At 46.6% G+C, this 10,115-nt stretch overlaps 2 protein-coding genes across 2 annotated transcripts; one reads left to right on the forward strand and one right to left on the reverse strand.

Annotated features, from left to right (window-relative positions):
* Window positions 1-931: 931 nt before the first annotated feature.
* On the reverse strand, window positions 932-1,374 carry MYCFIDRAFT_176715 (uncharacterized protein; the record flags this gene model as incomplete). Its single annotated transcript, XM_007930436.1, has 4 exons — window positions 932-941; window positions 972-1,029; window positions 1,066-1,274; window positions 1,301-1,374. The coding sequence occupies 4 exons, from the start codon at window positions 1,372-1,374 to the stop codon at window positions 932-934; spliced, it is 351 nt and encodes a 116-aa protein (XP_007928627.1).
* MYCFIDRAFT_166197 (uncharacterized protein) lies at window positions 1,118-3,550 on the forward strand. The gene is made up of 4 exons (XM_007930437.1): window positions 1,118-1,705; window positions 1,770-2,350; window positions 2,414-3,030; window positions 3,095-3,550. The coding sequence occupies exons 1-4, from the start codon at window positions 1,403-1,405 to the stop codon at window positions 3,376-3,378; spliced, it is 1,785 nt and encodes a 594-aa protein (XP_007928628.1). The 5' UTR covers window positions 1,118-1,402; the 3' UTR covers window positions 3,379-3,550.
* Window positions 3,551-10,115: the final 6,565 nt, after the last annotated feature.

A 10,115-nucleotide genomic window follows, 5' to 3' on the forward strand; every position in this document is an offset into this window, starting at 1 on the left:
ACGGCTTCTTAAGATAGGTAGCTCTCGAGCTATACTATTGCCGAGTTACTTCTACTCGTACTAGCTAATTAACTTCTAGCGTAAAACGCTCTATCTACGAGAGCCGGAAGTAATCTTCGGCAACCGTAAACCTATAACTAGCGGAGCCACTTTGTATAGTACGAAGCGTATATAAATAGCTCGAGAACTAGACGATTTAAACACTACTACCGTTACTAAGAAGTAGAAGACAATAACCGCTAGAATAGTAGACTTCGTACTAGAGCTAGGCGTATCGCTTACTTAGCTTCGTACGACTATTGCTAAGTACTGCAAGTGCGTTAAGAGCTAGTATCGTACTTAACAATGCCCCTACTAGAAGGCTAACCGTCTGTATAGCTCTACCTGCTATCTAAGCGGCTTCGAGTGCTATAATCTACGAGCTAAGTCTTTACTTCTAGTAGCGCCGGAGCCTCCTTCTAAGCTAGATTAGCTCCGCCGAGAGCTTAAGGACCTACGTAGACGTAAGTAACAACGATTATAGGTAGAAGAATATAGAGCGAGATAACAAGCTAAATATAGCCGCTAGTAGGCAGTATTCTATAAGCAATAATAACGATAGGCTACTTAGTAATAGTACTAGTAGTCGCTTATATAGCTAGCCGGAAGGCCGCTTTATTACTAGGTGCTATAGTAATAGCACTATTAGTTTACTTAGTACTATTAGTTTACTTAGTAATAGTAGTATACTAGTTAGCAACTAAGAGACTAGTATAAGCTAGTATATATAGCCTCGCGTAGTTATAAGGCGGCAGGTCGCAATCCGATTAGACCTAAGTAGATAGCTAACAACCTAACAACTAATAATACCTTTAATTTTGCTATACTACTAATTTGCTAACAAACTTTAGCTTTATAGCTAGCTAGCAGCAGTATTGCAGTAGTTGCCCGGCTAGCGGGGCCTGCATCGACGCGATTATCCGCTTCTACACGCGATTTTGTTAGTAACAGCCGATCTCGTAATCTCGGGATATGCTGGGGCTCGGGCGGCTAGCTGGGGCTCGGTTTAGTATCGAGGCAGCTCACCACGCCTAGCGACTTGGTATTTCTCGTGCTTCCCTCGCACCGCCTTGGCCTGCAGCACCGACCGTTCAGCGCGAGCCCTTGATCTTCCCACGTGCTGCCATGTCTCGACTTCACTTGATGATATTGATGCTCGCTCCCTGCGCCTGGCACTGGCCTTCTTCACCTTAGCCTGAGCCCCTCGCAGCCTCACCAGCCTGGGCACTGCCATGCTGCATACACGTGCGAACAGCCAGACGGCTGGCGTCTGCAAATTCCGCTCTTCGCCAGGGCTATATATCCAGACGCCAACGAGGCCCTCATCTTCTCCATTACCACTTCCTTTGAACAATCCCTCAAAATGGTTCTGGACGCGTATACCTATGTCTTCGCCATCGGCACTTTCTTCGCGCTGATGGAAGCCTACAACAACGGTGCAAACGATGTTGCAAACGCCTGGGCCACCAGTGTTTCTTCCCGCTCAGTCACATACCGCCAGGCCATGATCCTGTGTCTGGTCTTCGAATTGACCGGTGCTCTGGCCGTCGGTGCTCGAACGGCCTCGACAATCAAGAACGGAATCATTCCCATTTCTGCTTTCGAAGACAATGCGGGTGTCCAGCTATTGGCATTCACTTGCGCAGCCGCTGGTGCAGCCACCTGGGTATGGACAGACAATCAGCGAAGGAAGCCCTTTGCGCAACCGCTGACCCAACCTTCGTTCACAGGTCATGTGGTGCACACGACACAACGCTCACGTCTCTTCCACCTACTCGCTCGTTTCCTCCATCGCGGGTGTCGGCGTCGCCACGGTCGGTGCGAGCGGTGTTCAATGGGGATGGAACAAGGGCTCTGGCCTTGGTGCCATCTTTGCTGGTCTCGCCATGGCTCCTGCAATCTCTGCCTGTTTCGCCTCCATCATCTTCATGCTGATCAAGGTCGTTGTACACATGCGCATCGAACCCGTCCCGTGGGCTGTATGGTCTTCACCCTTCTTCTTCCTGATCGCCGGTACCGTCTGCGCCCTTTCTATCGTCTACAAGGGTTCCCCGAAGCTCGGACTCGCCAAGAAGCCAGCCTGGTTCATTGCCAGTGTTTCCGTCGGAACCGGCGTGGGTCTGGCCCTTCTCGCCGCACTGTTCTTCGTGCCCTACGTCTACTGCAAGGTCATCAAGAGAGACGCCGATCTCCAGCTCTGGGAGGTCATCAAGGGCCCTCTCCTCTTCAATCGCCAGACTCCAAATGTGGCAGCGCAAGCCAAGGTTCCAAATTACGCTGTTCTCCAGCACGACGGTGACGATGATGCCGAGTCGCAGCACGACGAGAAGCGCACCACCGAGACTGAGCTCACCAAGACGACCGACTGGAACAGCCAGGAGATTCAGGCCACCCCTGTGAAGCAATACTCCTCTTCTGAAACCGACCCAGAGATGGCTCGTCTCCAGCGCGAGAACCCGAACGCCGCATACAAGCTCCTTCTCCACCGCGCCCAGCAAAAGCACCACGCAGATCTCCGTGCAGGCACGGGTCCTCTCGCCTGGGCTATGCGTGTCGTCCACAACAACCCACTGGGGGCCGGATCGATTTACGAGCGGCACAATGTTATGGCCCTGCTCCGCCGTCTTCCAGCCTACCCAGTCATTGCCCTGACCTACGGTATCTACTACGACATCCACAAGGCTCAGGTCGGTGTTTCTGGTACTCCAGAAGGCCGCCGCATGGACCGCGTCTACGCCCACGCCCCAAAATACCCCAACGAGGTCGAGTACCTCTACTCTTTCGTCCAGATCATCACAGCCTGCACGGCTTCTTTTGCCCACGGTGCCAACGACGTTGGTAATGCTGTCGGTGTCTGGGCCGTCATGTACTCCGCCTGGTCCACCTCGACTGCCACCGCCGCCAAGACTGAAGTCCCACTCTGGCAAATCGCCGTCGTCGCTTTGACCATCTGCTTCGGTTTCATCACCTACGGCTACAACATCATGAAGGGTAAGTCCGATTTTCCACCCCCTCCACTCATTAAATCCTGACAACTACTGACGCGAAATCTTAGTCATGGGCAACAAAATCACCTACCACTCCCCATCCCGCGGTTCCTCCATGGAAATGGGCGCCGCCATCACCATTCTCGTCTTCTCGCAATACAAACTCCCCGTCTCGACATCCATGTGCATTACCGGTGCGACGGTCGGCGTCGGTCTCTGCAACGGAACTTTCAAGGCTGTCAATTGGCAACGAGTGGGACTTTTGTTCTTCTCTTGGGTCATGACTATCCCGATTGCTGGGCTTATTGGTGGCTGTTTGATGGGACTTTTACTTAATACTCCTCATTTTTAGATGGGTCTTTGTGGTGATGTTTTTGATTGTTGTTGTTGTTGATGATAAAGTACATGTATGGACACACTGCACAGATATCCCTGGGGACTGACTGATAGATTGATGATTTGCATAGCGGATGTCTTTTTACGCTTGTATAGTGGATCAAATTATATAAAGTGGATTGGAAGCCATCTATCTATTCGCCTATTCGTAAAATTCCAAGCTTCAAAAAAAATGTGAACATACGGAATAGGAAACTCTTGTCTGAGTTTGGGGGGTATAGCAGGAATTCTGGTGCATGAAGGAGCACATACAACTCATCCGCGTAGTTGGGATGAGGTGTAGTTCGACACAATCACATCCTCGGCTGTTGCCGGCAGCATAATATCTCCTTGGCACTGAAACCATCCCTTTCGTTCTACAGTAACTACATGTCCATTGACAGCCAGGGCAAATGTCAACACCATCGGCACTGCTAAGGAACTCCTCATGCACGCAGAGACGTGACCAAGTTGCAGAAGGACCGTGTCTTGATATGCTTTTCGAAATCCTCGCGCATATCGACCAATTCCCGCTGCAATACGATCCATTGTAGTCAACACTCGAAGCACCTGTTTATCCCTGAGTTGCATTGGAACTCCTGCAAGGCGGGCACAAGATGAGCAGACGGAATTGCAGCCTTCGAATGCTGGATGCAGTGTGGCTAGGACAATGCAGCGCGGAATCTGCTGCTCTCGCTCGCATAATGGGCGCAAGCCTCTCAGCGCTGGACAAGGACGTGAAATCAAAAGCTAGGCTGTATGAGACGCAAGGGACCGAGTGGGCCTCATTGAGAAACCGGACACACTTCCACCGTGATAGCGAGAACAGGTGGGAGGCTTCTTTCCAATATGCCAGCAATCTGGGATATCGCCCACCATCACGCACTGGTGACTATACTTGCATAGTCTGGCTTACAGATGCCTAGGGAGCTACAGCACCAGCACTTCGCACTGAATTTGGAACAGCACCAAAGAGGATATCTCCAATGGCGTACTCGGAGTTGTTACCAAACAATGCGACGACAGGGCCGTCCCTGAATTCTGCGTGCTGGCATCTGGAGATCCCTCCGAGCTCGACTTACCAGTGCAGCTGCCGCGTACTATTGGCGTGGGACTTAGCACGTTGCTCGATAGTGGTGATTTGTTGAATTCGAGATGATGTTCTCTTCGAACAATGGCGGCCAAGTGGGCCAGAAGGCCTCGGCTTGGTCCTGAAAGCTCGATGAGGCCGCGTGCTCCAAAATCTGCGCGTCCATGTCGGTAGATTCAAGTATGATTTCGACACGAACAGTGAGAGTGTCCAGTCCAGTAGAAGCAGTCTGATGGCATCATGTACCAAGTCGACCTGAGCTCGTTGGTACTGGCATATGGTTCGCGTCAACATGCAGATGCCGAATGATCTGGTCGTATCAGGCTTCCAGCTTGCGAGACTCTAGTGTTTGGAGCACCACATCAGGCAGGCTCAGCAGTCGATCGAGGACAATCCCATACTACTTCACTGGACCGTTCTCGACCACGCTCGTTTCCCCCGCTGCATACAACTTCGTCATCTCTTCATGAGCAACCACTCTGCCGAGGAGGCAAATGGATACTTCGATGGCAACATGTTAAAGCAATTCTTCGCCGTTGGTGGCGATAGCTCAGCCAACTTCAAGTGGCTTCTGGGTCAGGAGCGCATTTCAGACGTAGGTACAACACCGTCAATGTCTTTATGGACCTTGCTGAGTGCCGAGTTCCTCGCCTTCCGGACACTTTCCGTCTGGAGGTCACACTAATGGTGTCAACACGTACTTTGGCATTTCTCTCAGCGACTTCACTGGTAGCGCATGGAGCCCCACCCATCTCGCGAACCCAAATGGTCAAGGTGCCTGCTTCGTGGCTGGACTCGTACAGTCCTTCATTCCACGCCTCGCAAACCTCCCAATTCAGCAGGTGACTCCAATAACCAATCTCATTAACTCTGACATCAAGCCAATCACTGGTGGCCTCAACTGTCCACGAGTATGACCACTCGTACAGACCCGCTGGTCCTGCCACGAACTTCCGAAATGTTTTCGTTGTCAACATGGAAAGGGAGGGATGGGATATCCAGATGGGAGGAAGAAATTGCTCACTTGAGCTCATGATCTGGTATCAGGTTGAACGTTTCCATGACTACAAAATCTACAGTAAAATCTTTTGCTATCACTGGTTCTGATACCATGTTCGCAGCGGCACGAACTATGATGACCACATCTACCTTGGTGTATGACACAATAAACACAGTCGTGGAAGGCTGCACCCAGCCAGTCGTCACGCAGCCTCGCTGTCCGAACGTTGGGCCGAGCGTGCGCCAAGTGTCTCGCATCGATCCATTCCATTGTATCGCAACACAATCATCGCAATGGAGCTACTTCGAACAGACGTCCTTTCCATGATGAACGTGCTGTATGACCTCAACAGATGTTCACAACTCCGAAATTCATCAGAAATATCCGCGGAAGACTTGGCAAGGCAAGCAAGGACTCGCATGTGGTCGTGTTCTGGAATGACGGGAACTTTGTTGCTACGTGAGGGGGATTGCTGATCATGGTTCGTTCCTTGCTCAAGTGTGACAGTGCAAGCTTGTCAATGCATTAGTAGGCACCTTGCGCAGTAGGTTTCTAGCCGTTTGCTATATATAAGAAGCCGCGAATAGCGCTGTTTTAGCGGCGGGAAGTGAATGACTAAAATAACGGCTTATAAGAGCTTACGTAGGCAATTTGGTAGCGTTTCTTAGTAGGCTGCTTAGTAATCAATCTTAGTACTAAGAGGCAGCTAGGGTCGTAGACCTTACTATAATTAGTATTATAGATTAGATATTAATTTCTATACTATACTATAGAAGAATACGACTCTAACGGCTTCTTAACTAATAAGAATATTATCGCTATCTATAGTAGAATACTAGTAATAATTATAGCTATTTTAGCTTCTAAGGCCGATAATCTACTAGATCTAGCTATTCGCTAGGAGAGCGAGAGTAAGCGCGAATACTAGTATAGATAGGCTCGCAATAATAGACTATATAAAGAGCTACGTAAGTATCTAAGAGACAAGTAGTAGTTACTAGAAACATACCCTAACGCTAACTTTAAGGGTAACTTCCGCTTTAGTAAGTAATAAGTAATCGAATTAGCCGAGTTACTAGATACTAAGTCGATCGAGTTACCTAAGCGTATACGTTATAATCTAGTAATAGTACTATATATCGTTTATAGAAGGCTTAGTAATCTATATTACTAACGTAACCTAAGCTATATATTTAGTCGGAGTAATAGACTAATAGCTAGACTAGTCGCATACTTAATATCGCGTATATCTAACTAGTAAGATGTTAGAAAGAGTAATTAGTATAGGACTTTAACTAGTTAAGTAAAGCCTACCTATAGCGAATAGCTATTATAGTTATATTAGGGCTAAAGAGGCTATACGTAATTGGCATGTAACTAGGCTAAGTAAAGCTAGGGTCTTAGTGCCTTAGGTAGGGCTTGGCGCTTAGTAATAGGCTAACTTGCCTACCTTCCTCCCTCTCCTCCTAGCTCCTTATCGAATACTACTCGTACCTACTACTACCCTATCTACCTACTAATATACCCTTCTTATATAGTATTCGATCTACCCTTTAAGGGCAGTAGCTAGATAGTCCTTATTTCAAGCTTTTAGCGGTATAGCTACGAACAAGACTAATCTAACTATATTACGCCCGAAGAACGGGACCTATACGTACTATTCTATCGAAACAACCGTACTAATTATCAAGCAAGGCCTTCTATACGGCCTATTATACTAAGTTAAGTATACTAGACCGATATCTACTAATTCCGCTATATCCGTATCTTAGGGACTAACAATATATTATTAGTGTTACCCCTTATAATAGCTAGCTTATTACGAAACAACAACCGTGCTGCCGCTAGTAGCGCTAGCAACGACAACGCTAGTAGCACAGTGCCTACTAAAGCGCCTACTAAAGTGCCTCCTACTAAGGTACCTACTAAAGAGCCTACTAGAGGGCCTACTAAAGAACCTATAATCGAAGGGGATAACCTATCGTTGCCCGTTAACGACATTCTCGGCAAAATTGTTAATCGACGATATAGCTAGCTAGCCTTTAGTCCCTAACTAGTAGCGAGACTTTAAGAAGCTACCTAAAATAGGCTTACTACCTTGCGTTAAGAACAACAGCTAAAGGATAATCTTCTCGAGATTCGCCGCCTCTAGGAATCCCTAATAACTACTACTAAGCTAATAGTAGGACCTTCTTTACTACCTATCTAAAAGAAGGATGCTAAACCTAAGGACTGCACCGTATTTAATAGTTCTAGTCGGAAGCAGTATAACGACTATATTCGTAACTATAAACTTAACTAGCGTAACGCACTAAGAGCGCTACTAGACGACTATTCCTTAGTCGTATACGCTATATAGTATATCAATAGCGACCTAAAGCGTATATAGGATAACTATTTTGACTCCCTTAACAATTAGACCGCTGTTTAGTAGCAGACCTACAAAACTATTATACTAGACACCCTTAGAAACCCTATACTAAGGCAACAATATGCTTAGGACCTGTATCTTCGAGCTAAATAGAAGACTAATCAATCGGCTCGCTTATTTAAAGCCTATTTAAAAACCCTTAAAGACGACCTTCCGCCTAAGACTAATTCTATATAGATCTCGGAAATACGCCCTAAGCTTAGGTAGGAACTTATTCTCGAATTAGACCGCCGTCGCGTGTTCGAATAGGCTAATCTAATACGTATTCAATTTATAGTTGAAGTGGAAATAGCTAAACGAGCTGTTTAGCTTTAGTAACGACTAGAATTAAGGATCCGACTAGCTAGTACTAACCGTAGCAACCGTAGTAGCCGCGGAGGAAACTAAGGTTCCTACTAGGACAACAATGCTAACAATAGGAACAGTAACGATCGTAGAAGAGGCCGTAGCCGGCGGCTATATAGAGGAGGCCGCGATAGGGGCCGTAGAAGGGGCTCGTATCCCTACAATACTAACCGCTCGGCTAATAATAGCAACAACAGCTACGGTAGTCTACTAACCGGATTGAAGTGCTTTAATTGTAATAGTACTAGCTATCTACTAGGCCAATGCGACAAACCTAAGGACTAGGCCTGAATTGACTATACTTCCGCTAAGTATAGGAAACACCTTTTAGCCGCTAATGCTACCCTAGTCGGCTCTTTCAATTAGTCGAAAAAAGAGTAAGCGCCGCACTAACTGTTAGCCTTGTACGGCGTAAGACTATCGACATTGTACTAGCTATAATACGCTCCTACCTTATATAGGACACGAAGGGCACTAACTATTAAACTAAGGTTATACTAGATCTAGGAAATTCAGTTAGTGCCCTTATTAGCTATCGCCTAGCTAAGCAATTAGACCTTCGACAACTGCCGAAGACTAACCTACTAACCCTTGCTTAGTTTAATAACGCTCGGCACTTAACCTATAGGGCCTACTATATTCCTATAGTTCTAAAGGACGACCTCGGAAATGAACGCCTACTAGACTTTACTACCTACGTAGTAGATATAGACAACCTATATAGGGGAGCTACTATTGTTATTAGCAACCCTATTCTTAAGTACTACGCTATAGCTATAGACCTAGGCCTCTAGAAGTAGCGATTTAGAATCGCTAGAAAAGAGGACATTAAACACATTAATGTTAGCGAGTGCCCTAACGATATTAGGGTCCTGTTTATTAGCAACCTAACACTAGCCTCCGCCTTAGCTAATCCGACTGCCGATCTGCTCGGTAGTAACGATAATGAACCTATACCCCCTAGTAATCCTAATTAGCTTGCTCGTATACTAGAGCCTATCCGAGAGACCTATATCGATGTGTTTAAACACTACCTAGCATCGACATTACCTATATTCAAAGAGACGGATTATAAGATTAACATTATAGAGGGCAAGGAGGTTCCTTTTAGGCCTCTCTATAACCTTAGTAAACGAGAGCTTGCTATATTGCGTAAGTATCTAGAAGAGAACCTAGCTAATAGTCGGATACGGTATAGTAACAGCCCTGCTAGCGCCCCTATCCTATTCGTACTAAAGAAGGATAGTAGCCTGCGCCTATATATTAATTACCGTAGACTTAATGCTGTTACTATTAAGGACCGTTGTCTACTTCCGCTTATTAATAAGACCCTCGATCGCCTCTCTAGTACCTACTACTATACTATATTAGACATTAAGGATGTATACTATCGCATCCGTATCCGCAAGGGTAATAAATAGAAAACAGCCTTCCGTACCCGCTATAGCTATTTCGAGTACTTAGTTATACTATTCGGGCTAGCAAACGCCCCTACAACATTCTAGTCCTATATTAATCGGGCCCTATTAGGCCTATTAGACTACCTCTATATAGTTTACCTAGATAACATCCTAGTCTATACTTATTTACCTAACATTGTAGAGCACTAGGCTATAGTACGCAAAGTCCTCGACCGCCTACGGGCCTATAGTCTATATTGCAAGCCTTCTAAATGCACCTTTGCTGCTAAAGAGGTGTCCTTCCTTAGCTTCCTCGTATTAACCGAGGGTGTTAAGGCTAATCCTAATCGGATTAAGACTATTACTAAGTAGCTAATCCCTACTAGTATTAAGGAGCTTCAATTATTCCTCGGCTTCGCTAATTTCTATCGTCGCTTTATTAAGGGCT

Source organism: Pseudocercospora fijiensis, assembly GCF_000340215.1.
Source record: "Pseudocercospora fijiensis CIRAD86 unplaced genomic scaffold MYCFIscaffold_6, whole genome shotgun sequence".
Lineage (NCBI taxonomy): Eukaryota > Fungi > Ascomycota > Dothideomycetes > Mycosphaerellales > Mycosphaerellaceae > Pseudocercospora > Pseudocercospora fijiensis.

Coding starts and splice junctions, on each gene's coding strand:
- MYCFIDRAFT_166197 (XM_007930437.1), top strand. CDS start 1,403: ATGGTTCTGGACGCGTATACCTATGTCTTCGCCATCGGCACTTTCTTC. Junction 1,706..1,769: donor CCGCTGGTGCAGCCACCTGG/GTATGGACAGAC, acceptor CTTCGTTCACAG/GTCATGTGGTGCACACGACA. Junction 2,351..2,413: donor GACGGTGACGATGATGCCGA/GTCGCAGCACGA, acceptor CGACTGGAACAG/CCAGGAGATTCAGGCCACCC.